The 15699-nt window shown below is 41.4% G+C and overlaps 1 protein-coding gene across 1 annotated transcript; it reads left to right on the top strand.

Annotated features, from left to right (window-relative positions):
• Window positions 1-2729: 2729 nt before the first annotated feature.
• LOC112087602 lies at window positions 2730-4975 on the top strand. The gene is made up of 3 exons (XM_024157544.1): window positions 2730-3167; window positions 3717-3853; window positions 3992-4975. Exons 1-3 carry the CDS (start codon window positions 2765-2767, stop codon window positions 4973-4975), a joined length of 1524 nt encoding a protein of 507 aa, XP_024013312.1. The 5' UTR covers window positions 2730-2764.
• Window positions 4976-15699: the final 10724 nt, after the last annotated feature.

The raw sequence follows: 15699 nt of genomic DNA, 5'->3' as shown, positions 1-15699 counted from the left end.
CAGCGATGTGCAGTTGCTGGGTATTTTCTTCAGAGGCATCGACTGGAGGTATCAGATGGCGCTTGATGCAGCAAGCAATGGCAATTTCAACACTCGATACCCAGAAGAAGCTGTTGAGCTCATCGAAAACTTGGCATCCAGCAACAGCACCAAGAATGCTGATCTTGAGCGAAAGAAGCAAGCTGGGAACATGGATAGATCGCAGATCGCTGAAGTGAAGGCTAAACTCGATTCTGTGCACAGCCTTTTAGTGGGTAAGAAATCGGTCAGATTCGCACAGGAGGTGGAGAGTTTCGAACCTGAGGATGCAGCTGAGGAAGAGGATGTCAACTTTGTCAGTGGATCAGGATTTCAGGGTCGGAGGTTTGGTAATCAGCAAGGTAACAGAAGCTACAGTGGAAATTACAGTGGAAACAATCAGAGGAATACCTTCAACAGTAATCAGAACTTCTCTGGTTACACGCCTAAGCCTCAGTACCAGAAACCTTTTTCCAGCAACAGTTTTTCCAGAAACTACAGCACTCCTTCATCTCAACCTCAAAATCCTGACAATGAGATGAAGTCTATGCTGGAACAGATTCTGGAAGGTCAGCAGAAGCTCACCGTGGACTTTAATGGGAAGATGGATGCTCTCTACCTCGATCTGAATGGAAAAATCGAAGCTCTGAACACCCATGTCAAGCAGCTCGATACACAGGTAGCCCAAACTGCAGGTTCTGTTAAAAGGCAAGAGGGTTTTCTTCCTGGGAAGACTGACACCAATCCAAGGCATCACTGCAGTGCTATCACGTTGAGGAGTGGTAAAAATTTGAGTTCTGAGCCCAAGAAGACGCCTCATGCACCTGAAGTCGTGGACTTAGAAGATTCTGAAGCAGTTCCTGAGATTGCAGAGCCGGTGACGAGCGACACCACCACTAGTGTCGCGCGTCACCAATTGCAGAGCGAAGCTGTTGATGCTCCGAATTCGAAATCTGCAGAGGAAAAAGTCTACAAACCTAAAGTTCCTTACCCAAGGAGCCCTAGGAAGTCCAAGCAAGAGCTTGACGATGCACGATGCAAAGCTCTGATGGAAAAGCTTGTGATTGAGATACCTTTGGTTGATGCTGTAAAAATCACCCCTGTCATCAGACGCTATGTGAAACGAATGGTAACCAATAATCTCAGCCATGAACAGGGAGTGATGATGATATCTGAGCAAGTCAGTGCAGTGATTCAGAACCGAATTCCAGAGAAGCTGTCTGATCCAGGAAGCTTTGTCTTGGATTGCTCTATCTTCACAGAGAGATTCAAGAGATCGCTGTGTGATCTAGGTTCAAGTGTTAATCTCATGCCTTATTCGGTAGCTGTCAATCTCGGCATGACTGATTTCAAGCCAACAAGGATCTCCCTCATCCTAGCTGATCGTTCGACAAGGATACCTGAAGGGGTGCTAGAAGATGTTCCAATCAAGGTTGGAGACTGCATGATACCGACTGACTTTGTGGTTTTGGAGTATGGAGAGGAGCCTAAAGATCCTCTTATCCTTGGGAGACCTTTTCTAGCTACAGCAGGTGCTATCATCGATGTCAGGAAAGGCAGGATTGCTCTGAATGTTGGAGATCTGGTGATGAACTTTGACATGGACAAGTTGATGAAGAAGCCCACCATTGATGGTCAGACCTTCTATGTCGACACTCTCACAGAGTTTGCTGAGGAGTTTTTCCATGAGATGCTTCCTACAGACCCACTTGAGAGAGCTTTGACCACGTCTGCATCTGAAGCTGAACACTTGGACGAAATTTCGGCATCTTACTCGAAGATGTTGGACTCCAGCGAGCATGTGATGCAGCTAGCATCACAGGTTGAACAGCTTGAGACTCCTGCAAAGGTGAAGCAGTTATCCGACTGGAGTGAGGAGAAAGCACCCAAGATTGAGTTCAAACAACTCCCTGCAGGACTAAGGTACGCATTCTTGGGCTCTAATTCTACTTATCCAGTCATTATCGACTCTTCTTTGAATAATGCCGAGGTTACTTTACTACTGAGCAAGCTGCGCAAGCATCGCAAAGCTTTTGGCTATTCTCTTGATGATATTTCAGGTATCTCACCAGATTTGTGCATGCATCGAATCCACCTGGAGGATGAGTCGAAGTCGTCGATCGAGCACCAGCGCAGGCTAAACCCTAACCTGAAAGACGTCGTCAAAAAGGAGATCATGAAGCTACTGGAAGCTGGAATCATCTATCCAATTTCAGATAGTGCTTGGGTGAGTCCTGTGCACGTGGTTCCCAAGAAAAGAGGGGTTACAGTTGTGAAGAATGACAAGGATGAATTGATTCCGATGCGCACAGTGACTGGACACAGGATGTGCATCGATTACAGGAAGCTGAATGCAGCAACCAGGAAAGATCACTTCCCATTGCCCTTTATTGATCAGATGCTGGAGAGACTTGCAAGCCGTCCCTACTACTGCTTCCTCGATGGGTACTCAGGATTTTTCCAGATCCCTATCCACCCAGACGATCAGGAGAAGACCACCTTTACATGTCCATACGACACTTTCGCATATCGCAGGATGCCCTTTGGACTCTGTAATGCTCCTGCGACGTTTCAGAGATGTATGATGTCCATCTTCACTGACATGATTGAGGATTTCATGGAGGTCTTTATGGATGATTTCTCCGTCTACGGATCATCTTTTAAGGACTGTCTGGATAACCTTTGCAAGGTTCTGGCTCGCTGTGAAGAGAAACACTTGGTCCTTAACTGGGAAAAGTGTCACTTTATGGTCAGAGATGGGATTGTGCTTGGGCATAAGGTTTCTGCAGCTGGCATCGAAGTGGATCGCGCAAAGATTGACGTCATGACGAGCTTGCCACCACCTGATTCTGCGAAATCGGTTAGAAGTTTTCTGGGTCATGCAGGTTTCTATCGTCGCTTCATCAAAGATTTCAGCAAGATTGCACGCCCTCTTACTGCTCTGCTCTGCAAAGATGCTAAGTTTGAGTTTACAGATGAGTGCCTTTCTGCGTACGAACAGATCAAGCATGCCCTGATCAGCGCCCCCATTGTGCAGCCTCCTGACTGGAATTTGCCTTTTGAGGTAATGTGTGATGCTAGTGATTTTGCTGTTGGTGCTGTTCTAGGACAGAAGAAGGATAAAAAGCTTCATGCCATCTACTATGCCAGTCGAACTCTGGATGATGCTCAAAGGAATTATGCTACTACTGAGAAAGAGCTGTTGGCTGTGGTCTTTGCTTTTGAGAAATTTCGGCCATACCTTGTGGGATCGAAAGTGATTGTGCACACAGACCATTCTGCACTCAAATACTTGATGCAGAAGAAGGATGCGAAGCCTAGGTTGCTGCGATGGGTGCTACTCCTTCAAGAATTCGATATTGAGGTTAAGGACAAGAAGGGGGTTGAGAATGGTGTGGCAGATCATCTTTCACGCATCAGGGTTGAAGACGACGTACCCATAGACGATTTCCTGCCAGAGGAGGATGTGTATTATGTGGAAACCAAATTCCAGAGCAGTTTTGACGAAGAATTGCAGGTTTTTCGAGTTGGAGGAACGTTAGTGACGAGCGACACCACCACTAGTGTCGCGCGTCACCTTTCTCAGGCGAACACAGAAACCTCCCAAATTCGAAACAGACTTCCTGAGACCAGTTCAGCTGCTGTATCCGCTACCCAACGCCCTTGGTATGCCGACATTGCCAACTATCTCGCTGCAGAGGCTGAGCCTGAGAACTTTAAGGGCTATGCAAAGAAGAAGTTCCTGAGAGAGCTGCGAAGATACCACTGGGATGAGCCATATCTGTACAAGCACTGTTCTGATGGGATTTACAGAAGATGCATTGCAGAGTCAGAAGTTCCAGAAGTACTGTTTCACTGTCATGGGTCCGAATATGCTGGACACTTTGCGACATTCAAAACAGTGTCTAAGGTTCTTCAAGCAGGTTTCTGGTGGCCCACCATGTTTCGCGACGCACATGCATTCATCTCGCAGTGCGATGTTTGTCAGAGGAGAGGAAAGATCAGCAAAAGACATGAGATGCCACAGAATTTCATCCTTGAGGTTGAGGTATTCGACTGCTGGGGTATCGATTTCATGGGTCCTTTTCCCTCTTCTTATGGAAACAAGTACATCCTGGTTGCTGTTGATTATGTCTCAAAGTGGGTCGAAGCCATTGCCAGTCCCACCAACGATTCTTCAGTGGTCCTTAAGATGTTCAGGACCATCATCTTTCCTCGCTTTGGAGTACCTCGTATTGTTATAAGTGATGGTGGTTCTCACTTTATTAACAAGATTTTCGAAAAACTCCTAAGGAAGCATGGAGTTCATCATCGAGTTGCAACTCCTTATCACCCTCAAACAAGTGGACAGGTCGAAGTCTCGAATCGTCAGATCAAAGAGATTCTGGAGAAGACAGTGGGTAAAACTCGAAAGGATTGGGCTGCGAAGTTGGACGATGCACTCTGGGCGTACAGGACAGCGTTCAAAACACCTCTAGGCACCACACCTTTCCACCTGCTCTATGGAAAGCCTTGTCACCTTCCAGTGGAGATTGAACACAAGGCAGCCTGGGCGATAAAGCTGATGAATTTCGACATCAAGTCTGCTGCAGAGAGGCGACTGATACAGCTGAATGAGTTGGATGAAATCAGGCACCATGCCTATGAGAATTCGAAGTTGTACAAAGAGAGGACCAAGGCGTATCATGATTCAAAAATCCTCTCTAGGCAATTCGAACCGAATGATCAGGTACTTCTGTATAACTCTCGTTTGCAATTGTTTCCTGGTAAACTTTGTTCTCGATGGTCAGGCCCTTTCATAGTCAAAGAGGTTCGCCCCTATGGCGCTGTCGTCCTCCTCACACCAGATGGTAGCAGAGAGTTCACAGTGAATGGACAAAGAGTGAAGCACTACTGGGCCAAAGCTGAGATTCCGGATGGACATATCGTGCCTCTGGATGGTGCACCTCCTGCCTGAATCGCCATCGAGTCAAGCTAATGACTTTAAACAAGCGCTTGGTGGAAGGCAATCCACTGGTGAGTCTGTAAATAAGTCTTTGTTTCAATTGATTTTCATTTTTCTTTTCATGTTTCAGGTGAAACAGGGCTGGTGTCGAGCGACACCATACTAGGTGTCGCCTGTCACTTGTTACTCTATTCAAAAAAAAAAAAAAAAAAAAAAAAAAAAAAAAAAAACTAGGACCTCGCTTAACCGGAATTCCAGCACCGGAGGGGAGTTGGAAGCGGATCGGGCACGAGGAAAATACCATTCGCACTTTGCAAGTGTCGCGCGTCACCACCCTGGGTGTCGCCCGTCACTCACAAATAGGTAAGTCCTCTTTTTCCCACGTTTATTTAAAACCTTCACCATCACACCCTTTTTCCTCCTTTCCTCCTCGCCGCACTCGACACTTTCGCCATAACCACCCTCACCACAAACGAAATTACTCAAATCTTCACCGATTTGGGTGCTTCCAAAGCCTAACCTCATCAGATTTTCACCCTCTATCTGTTTCTCTCATCGATTTGCCATTCCACCAAGGTACACACTTCGATTCTCCACTTTTTCGATTTCGGTACCTCAGGTTTGTTTGTCGAAATTGCTCTTTTTGGGTTGATGCTTTGCTTGATTTCACCTATGGCGATCCATTTAGACCACTCCCATGCGCTTTAAACGGTTCATTTGGCTAGTTTGAAAATTTTGTTCTTCATGCCTATTGCATTTCAAAGTTTGCGAGTGTGAAATTTGTTGTGGTCTTAGGGCGATTTCTGAATGCATGTGTAGCTGGACCCCTCCTCGTCGCAGACCCGACTTGCTGGAGAACATCACTTGTACTTACTTGTTCACTGACTTGAGATTCTTTTCTTTTGTTGGTTTGCTCTGTTTCCTCTTTTGCAGATGCCTCCACGCAAGCGACAATGCAGGGCCGCCGCCTCCAGTCCGCAACCTCCAGTCGAATTAACCTTCCAACTCGGAGACCACGTCGAGGTTTTGGATGGTGACTTGTGGCAACGTGCAACCGTGAAAGCTGTACTCGCACGCTCTCGTTACTTGGTCAAATTCCTTGACTCCCAGGAGTTGCAGGTGTTCCCGACTTCCCATCTTCGCCCGGCTGCACCACCACGAGCCTCCGCCTCACCGCCACCATCGCCTCCTGCACTCCCTGATTCACCTGACGAGAGGATTAGGCGCCCTTGGCCTAAACGAGAGAATCTGCGCATTCCAACACGCAGGATCTGGGACGAGCCACCTCGAGCTGTTGCTGAGAGTGTTGAGTGTCTACACAGGCCAATTTCAGATGACTGGGATGATTACGACACTTTCTTCTACAACGCCTGGCTCAATGTGAAGATACTTCCCACCAGGTTCTTGGACATTCTGGATATGAGGCGTTTGGGTTTGGATTCTGAGCTCCTGCGTTTGTTGACGAAGCTTGGATTGGGATCTATGGCTACCCGACCCTACGATCTGTTTCCTGACCTTGTTCGTCAGTTCCTCGCCTCTGTTCGCATCTACTACACCAACGAACGTGCTCCAAATGCGCAGGAAGGCACTCTGACTTTCATGATCCGCGGAGTTCGTTACAGGCTCCCTTTTCGCGACCTATGTGCCTTATATGGGTTTCGCAAGGATCTCCCGAGAGTCACCCTCCCTACTCAGATGTTCGATGTGCAGGATTTCTGGTCCCATTTTGGGAATGGGCGTTATGATTCGAAGACTACATCCCAAACCGACGTGCGCCACCCTGTTCTGCGATGCCTTCTACGTGTCCTGGGCAACACTATTCAGTGCAAGTCGACCCCGGGTAAGATGCGTCTCTCTGAGTTGGCTCTTCTTTATGTTGGCATTGGTGATTTGACAGATGGTGAGCATTACCGGAATTCCGCGCACGCTACTGATGTCAACATGGGAGCTGTTTTCGCTCATCACTTGGTTTCTTTGCAAACCAAACCTTTCTCTGGAGCAGGTACGACGCAGCGCACTGAATCTGTTGGTAGCTTGCTGACCCCTATCTTCCAATATTTTCGGATCAGCACGGAGAACAGCACCATTGTCACGACTCGCCGAGCTATTGATTTGGATCACCTACGCCATGCTTCCTGGATTAACCACAACAATCAGTGGTCCTTTCGCACTACAAATGGTTCATACTGGATTCAGCTCCCTGATCGTGCACGCACTGACATAGGCACCACCTGCGCCGCGCTTCGTTTCATGCCCGAGAGGAGAGTCTTGATTACTGTGTCTCGCGGTTCTTCTTCCAGAGCTCGTGCTTCCACTTCCGAGGACGATCAGATACCTCGCTCCGCAGACACCACAATACCTCTCCCTGATCTTCCCACTGAGCCAGCGGTTCCCATGGAGGTTGCTGCTTTCCAGCGGTATGTCATTCAGAGTTTTCAGAGCATCTGGAGTGCTATCGCTACTCTCTCTCGCTGCGGATGTGTTTGCCCTACTCGCCCGCGATCTCGCTCACCCACGCCATATGATGATGCTACTACTAGCAATGAGGACTAATTCCTTTGTCATTCTGGTTCTGTTTTCTTGTCTTCTGTTTTTCTTCTCTTTTATTTTCGTTTGTTTGAGTCTGTTGTGTTAGCCACACCTGTTGTGAGACTTTGTTGGATTTATGCATCTATGGGTTGTATTGTTACTACTAACTTTTCTCTGAGTGATCTGACAGTGCTAACATAGATGATCGCGACGATTGCTCTCTGCACTGTGGTGTCGAGCGACACCATCTTTGGTATCGCGCGTCACCACCCTTGCACTTTCGACCTAAGCTTGTTTTCTTCTGAATCTGAGCTGTGTGTTGGTCGACCTAACTGAGTAGTAAGATATTCTAACCCGTTGCATTCTTCCTTCTGACTTTCTCTTTTGTCACCAACTTCGGATTTGATAACACTGGGGACAGTGTTGTTCAAGTCTGGGGGAGGTAGTTGCTGACATTGTGTTTGTTTTTCTTTAGAGTCAGTTGTGTCAAAACGTTTCTGAGTCAAAACTTGTTGGAGATCATGATGCTTTTCCTGGAATTATTGTGCTGACCTTTCACCTAAGTGACCACTGCTGCAGATTCAGTCTAGATCCGACTAATGAAAAATCCAAAGGCTGACCAGTTGACTAGAGGCGTCCATGTTTCCAACAAAATCCACTAACCTGAGCTAAGTACTGAACTTCACTTTTAACTCGCTGATGTGACTAATGCTTTAGAGCTTGATTCCTCATTCGTACTTGATCAATGAAAGCCTGTGTAAAATTTAATGAAGCGATTTCTCTCCCTTGTGACGAGCTAAGAAAGAAAAAAGGCAAAAAGATTGAGATGATTTTCACTTAAGAGTGAAGGGCTAGGAATGTTTCCAATGATCCCATTATTTCACTTCTAAGTTGGAATGATCACACAAAGGAAGGAAGTGAGGGGTAGGAATGTTTCCCATGACCCCACTATTCGCTGAAAACCTTTGATACAAGGTAAGGGGACAACTCGGGGACTTGGTGGCAAACACCATCAGTACTCGCAGCTTTACTCTTATCGAGTATGCGCCATAAAAAAAAAGAAAGAAGAAAAGAGATGATGAATATGCGAAAAGAATAAGTCTGGGGGAGAGAAAAGGTACCAAAGTTTGTAAGGCTGATTTGTTTGAGTACAGAATGGGAAAGAATCTAGAAGGTTCTTGGTATTGGAATCATCAGTGAGATCCAGCGATGAGGGTTTATGGACAATGTTGTGGAATTTTGGACTTAATTTGGAAAGCTGTGAATGTTTGCGGAGAAGTACATGGTGGTTCGATTTGGAATAAGGAAGCAGTAGTTGAGTTGCAGGCAATTGGTCAAGGGCGATGTTCCAATGAAAGGTTGAGTCTCTGTGTTTTCAAACTTCTTTCTCTTATTTGGTGTTCTGTTTGCTTGAGGGCAAGCAAATGCTAAGTCTGGGGGAGTTGATATATCATGGTTTTTATGGTTTTTAACCATGGTATATGTCTTATTTATAGAGTCTTTTTAGTGTCTTTCGAGTCTTTTGGAGTCTTTTCAGGTCATAGGTACGTTTGGAGCTTAACTGGAGACTTTGGAGCACTTTGGAGCTTAATCAGGATCAAATTCGTCAAGTATGGATTTTGTGCTTTGGTGACGCTCGACACCATGGAGAGTGACGCGCGACACTTGTCAGAGAAATAAGGAAAAGGCGATTTTGTTTCCTATTTGAAGAAGGAGTTGGGCCCAAACGTTTTCAAGGAAGCCCAAAACGTGTCTTAGAGATATATATAGGATTTTTATTCCCTTTTTACGGACACTTAGATTTGGAGAGAGAGAGATACTCTGAGTTTTTGGCTTTTGCGATTTCTGAGCTTTGGGAGACAAGTCTGTACTCTGTTCGTTTAGAGAGAAGATTTCGAACCCCTTTATCTATTTCGATTTATTCTATTGCTTTCTATTCATCATGTTTGTTGTTTCAATAACCATGTCTGAGTAGATCACTTGTTAGGTTTAGGGTTAATTAGGGTTTTCTTTGAATGTTTGATTAACTTGCCAGTTAGGGTTCATATCTATTTGTTCTTCACCTTAGGTTGTTCTTAAAGGTAGTTCTGGATTGGCCACCTAGAACTTAGATCTTAGGTTGCTTAATTGACACGGAAGTGTAATTGAATAACTGGAAAGAACCTGAGTTGAGCAAAGTAACTATTCGCAAAGGAATTTGGTTTAGGAGCTTTGTGAACATATCGAACTTGTGCATTAAGGCTGGTTTAAATCTGTAGGATTTACAAAGGAATTTGGAATTCTAGGATTTTAACTTAGATAATTCTCACAACGGAAGTTGGTTAATTATAGTTCTGTGTTTTGAGTTCAAGAACTGTGCTTAACTGAACCCTGACTTGTTAAGTTGATTTGCATTCATTGATTTCCTGAAAATCACCCTAGACCTATCCTTTATCACATCGAATTTACAATTATCTTCATCGCTGTTCTATTCACTTTTGTCGCAATACTATTTATTTCGCATATCTTGGCTTAGCGTAACTCTATCTACATAAGGTTTATTGAGTGATTTCTTGTCTCTGTGGTTCGACCCCTACATACTACAACTGCACATCTGTGCTCTTGCAGAGTAGCTTAGGGATTAAACTTTGAGCAGATCAACTTCTCGGATTCCGCGCTTCTCAACGGCTCACAACGCCTCATTTTCCCGTCAAAACCAACACGACTTCAGTTCCCGACAATCAAAAAGACCAAAATACCCTCATCAAAAACATCGGAAAAAGAAAGCGCGTAAGGAAACCGGAGATCCAGCTCCATCCGACCTTGGTCATCAACCACTCCAATTTCAAGTCGGCAAAAGTCAGCCGGGCTCATTTGCCGAACTGGGGGGGGACATACTGTTGGTGGTACGCTTCGCTACCCGGTTCGGACCGTAAAGACCGAGACCGGCCCAATTGATTCCGGTTTACGACAGTCTAAACTGAAATAGGCTTGGTCTGACAGCACGACCCACTAGCGGACAGGCCCAACAACAAGAGGCGGTAAAAGTTAGTGGGTGAAACCCTAAACCTTCTCCTCATTAATTTATAGAGGGTTTGTTACTGTAGAAGAGATCTTTTTGGGACCCGGAGTCATAAAGACCTCAGTATTATTGTACCCAGTTCGTGGAGCGAATTGTAAAACCGAACTCAATTAATTAAAATAAAAACAATCTTCCGAACTCGAATTACTAAACCGACCCTAAATAGTTGAGATTCACAATCAACACTAATTCTGCATGAATCAAAATTGCAAAAGTGTCATAGATTGAATTCGATTGATCGATAACTAAGACATCATCTTCATAGATGTCATAGATTGGATATTTTAGATCTATCTGTAAATCTCATTTTCTTCGATAGGTGTCGTAGATCGGATCACCATTAATCTCTTTGTAGATCTCATGGTATTCTCTATCGACAAAAAATCACTGTCACATCGAGAATCAGTCTTTGAATGAGCAATCAAAGAACATAACTCTAATACCAAATGATAAGTGGAAGCTTCTAGTGATAGAACTAGAGATCTGTTGATTGTAAAACTACCTAAAACTAGGATTTGAAAATATTCTTCTTACTGCTTTATCAAAACTCTTCAGAAAATCTCTTTTTATTAAATAATCAAAAACTAAATAATACATCAAGCCTAAGAAGCTTATTATAATAAATCTTAAAACTAAAAACGAGAAGATCTAGAATAATTTTAATGTATTAATTAAAAGATAATAATGAAGAGCACAGATCTCACCGACCAAGAAAGATTGGTCCTCGAATCCTTAGCATCATAATGTCATCAGTAGAAACTTTAGCACATCTTAGCTGACAACATTCATAATAATGGTTCCAACATGGACTGTCTCGTGTTCAGTTCACTAAAAACTCTTAGATAACGTGCTGATTCTAGTTTTACATGGAACTCAGTAATAGACAATTCATACAAATAAATAAAATAAAATTGCCTCTATTTCAAATTTCCAATTTTCCAAATGGAAAAACCTTTGCATTTCCTCATCTAACTTGCAAAGGTCTTTCCAACCACTTTTCAGTTAACTTTAGCAATGGAAGCATGTCTCTCAGATATCATAGCTAATCGAGGATCATTTGATACAACAAACCTCAATTTGGTGAAAAAATCACTCTCAAGATGCATCATTCTTAGAATCTACAATTCTAAATGCTGGTAAATCCCATAATCGCAATCCTGAGTCGTTACAACTCGCAAAATGTCCTTATATTTCCGTTTCAAGAAGATCCCATCAACTACACCAACCTTTTTCATGAATTCAAATCTTTTGGTAAAGCATAAAACCGAAAAAAAACATGCACCTAAACCTTTAATGGTCACCAACATCGAGGCATTTTATTGTGCCATGATTAGCTTTATGAATCTTATGGATATATACTGGGAGTTGAGCATAACAACTTTCTGGAGTACTCATTACCTCCTCCTGAGCACTATCCCCAGTTTTCCATATCTTCAAATATTTTGAATCAATACAAGATCGTCTGTTTGTAGAGATCATCTTTAGTTTCATATATATACCAGCATTTCCAAAATTTTCCAAAATAAGCTTACTTATAACTCTAGATTAAGCTTAATTTTGGTCCACCAATTCTTATTGAAAGGCATTAATGCTTATCGATGTACTTTGTTCTCCAGATATATTCACATAACGGATTACTCTTTGAAGCTCGAACATACACATGTGACAACTAACAATTGATGTCTGAGTTTCTCACAATAAATTTGAATTTGCGTTCAATCTAAAGCATCTGTATACCCCAAGATAGCTCTAATTTATTCTTGAATTAGTCCATTTGAATGACCTTTCATCATGAAAATTGTAAACTTCAACTTTTGTTTCATCATTACTATTCTGTCTATCAATATTCTTGATGATTTTAGTCCTGTTTTCATTGTCTTCTCTATAAACTACAGACAAATCCCGAGAATGTTAATCTTTATCTTGGGACTCAAGGTTAACATTCTACTAATGCAAAGACGAGCGGGCATTGATCTGTACATTTCAAATTAAGTATCCAATAATCACTAAATATTTTTTTATGATTAGCAAGTTCTGGACTCTAAGGTCCATACATTCCTTAGAACGAGGCCGAAACCATGTATTTTAACTCCCCTTTGAAGAGCAGACCCCTCCCAACATAAATCAACAGTGTGACCTCCAAGGTCCTTATGTTTGTGGTAATCCAAAGACTTAACCACTAGACCACCTCATTGTTGGTATAATCAGGGGCAGCTGCCCCCTTTAGGTAGGGGGAGGTAGTTGCTCCTATAAATTAATTCGGTTGTGATTGCTAAGGAAATCATTAAATATCCCCGGTCAAATAATATTCCCCCCCCACCCCCCCCCTTTATTCTTATTTTTTTTATTCTTGCTTTCCCAAAACAAAATATGTTCAATCCTTTTTGTGTGTGTTTTTTTTTAACAATTCTTTTTGTGTTCTATGGTTTAAATTCATTTATAAAATCAAAGAACAATCCCAAGATTCATTACTCGTATACATATAAGCTAAATTTCATCAATCTTACTATTTTATAGAGTTTTAATTTAACTATCAAAATATCTTTGTTTTCAAATATCTTTTCTTCTTCACAATCAATTATCATTTAAAATGTAAAACTAAAAATGTAATTAAGATATTGTAAGAAGTAGGCCTTGTAGATGCTTTGAATAGTAAAAAAAACCCCAAATTTTTATAGGTCTTAAAAATTAGTCTAAGTTTTGATTTAATATCAGATGATTCTTTGGCTGGCGTGATACCACTCATAGCCGAAGTGAAGTCTTCGGTAGTCAGCATGACCCCAAGACCACTGGTATTGCCAGATTCAGGTGCATTTCTAGCAATCGCATTTCATTGTGCAATTTTCACGAGAATATCAGTTCACCGCTATTGTCGCCAGGTGTGGCTGTCAGAAAGGCGGACTAGACTATGTCTTAGAACCACCATATTTTTTGGTTTTATATGGACCACATATTTAATTTTAGGTTAATAGTATATAAAGCACATAATATTCATGTTTTTCAAAAAATATTATTCTCTAGATAAAAAATGGTTTGTATCATATTTATCTATTTTCACTTATGTTTTTCTTATATATTATTTATGTGTTGCTTATATTTTGCTTTATTTTATAATTTCAATTATGTTTTCTTCATATTCAATTTATAGTTTTGTTATAGTTTAGATAATATCTTTTACTAGGGTCAATATATTATATAAATTGTTTATCTTTTGAATAATATCTTAAATATATATCAATGTTTTATAATTTCATCATTATATATCTCAACATTGGAGCTAAAAACAATTAGTAGCAGATTAACGATTAATAGTTTTTTCGTACGCTAATAGTTCATTATAGTGTTTTCTACAAAAACAAATATATAAAGTATTATTGGTTTGTATAGGCTTAAATCAACTCCGTTAAATTTAAAATAGATCAGATTTTTTTAAAAAAATAGCTCATTTAGAATTTAAACTATATGAATTATCTAAAATTTTCAATTATGTGGCAGTACTTTTAGAGAGTCAATATGATACCATCTGAATTATAATAGAATTGAATTTCATAACAAATAAAAAACACATAAGAAACATAAATTTAGTTTCAAATTCAGTCGAAACTCTTTTATGTGAAATCAATTATAAGAATCTGTTAAAGATGAATAACATAAGACTTTCATTAGTCTATTCAAATTTTTAACTAAAAAATAATGGATCCAATAACAATGGATTTTTATAAATGATTTAAAATCCATTATTGAAAAACAATAGATTGCGGATAGATATAAACTCCATTGAAAACCAAAACTGAATAATATCACATAGTGTTATGTGTATGTGTGATTAAGTCAAATAATTTCAAACCTGATTATTTTTTAAAAATATATATCTAGTACTATCAAATACACAATAATAATTAAAAAAAAAGATTGAATCAATGCATTGTTGATAAAAAATATATTTTTAACTTAACAAATGATTTTGAAATTTCTAAAGTCGTATAAGCAAGAACAGCTCTCGTATAAGAAATAATTCTTCTTATTAATGTTTAGAAAATAGCTCAAAACTAAACATTAAAACTCTTATGCTTATCTTGTGTTTATCACAACTCAATAAACACATATATATAGGTTTCTAGATTCCCTAATCCTACTTCTAATAGAACTAGGAAAACTTCCTTTTAGGCCTATCGTATTAATAACTGTCCTGTTAATAATGTCTCGGGCCTCAAGTTAAAGAAGCTTATCCAACAATCACCTTTAAGCTTCGAGTCCACTTCTGCGAGGTCTTGAACACCGATCAAACTCATCATTGTCTTGAACTTGATTCTTGCAAGGGCTTTTGTCAAAATGTCTGCACACTGTTCTTCTCCAGATACAAACTCCACTTCGATCTGTTCATCTTCGACGCACTCTCGGATGAAGTGATATCGCTTGTGAATATGTTTGCTTCTTCCATGAAAAACAGGGTTTCGAGTTAGAGCAATGGCCGACTTGCTATCTACTCGGATTGTCGTCTTCTTATAACTTCGACCAGTGATCTCACTCAACAACTCTTGGAGCCATATGGCTTGCTTCGCTGCTTCCGTCGCAGCCATGAACTCAGCTTCACAAGATGATAACGCAACAGTTTGTTGTTTCTGCGAGCACCAAGTAATTGGTGATTCACCGAAATAAAACACATGACCACTTGTACTTCTTCCATCGTCTAGGTCCACGTTATGGCCACTGTCGCTATATCCCACAATTTCCTTTGTTCCTCCACGTTTATATGTTAGGCCGAAGCCTGCTGTTCCTTGGAGGTATCGTAAAATCTGCTTCAGCGCTTTGCCATGTGACTGTCGCGGATCCTGCATATACCTGCTGACTACTCCGACTGAGAAAGCAAGATCAGGTCTTGTATGCAGCAAATATCTTAAGCAACCTATCTTCCTTCGATACAGAGTGGCATCTTCGGGTGTTTCTTCTTGGGCTTTAGACATCTTTAAACCAAACTCCATAGGAATATGTGTTGGATTGCAACCATCTAGCCCAGCTTCCTTTAGTATTCTTCGAGCATATGCTTCTTGTTTCATCTCAATTCCTTCTATGCTCTGTTTGACTTCTATACCAAGATAGTAGGTCAGCTTGCCGAGATCTGACATCTTGAATTTGGACGACATTC

This window comes from Eutrema salsugineum, unplaced genomic scaffold (assembly GCF_000478725.1).
Source record: "Eutrema salsugineum unplaced genomic scaffold, Eutsalg1_0 scaffold_17, whole genome shotgun sequence".
Classification (NCBI taxonomy): Eukaryota; Viridiplantae; Streptophyta; class Magnoliopsida; order Brassicales; family Brassicaceae; genus Eutrema; species Eutrema salsugineum.
Note: the sequence above shows the minus strand (reverse complement) of the source record. Positions and strands in the feature narration are given on the sequence as shown.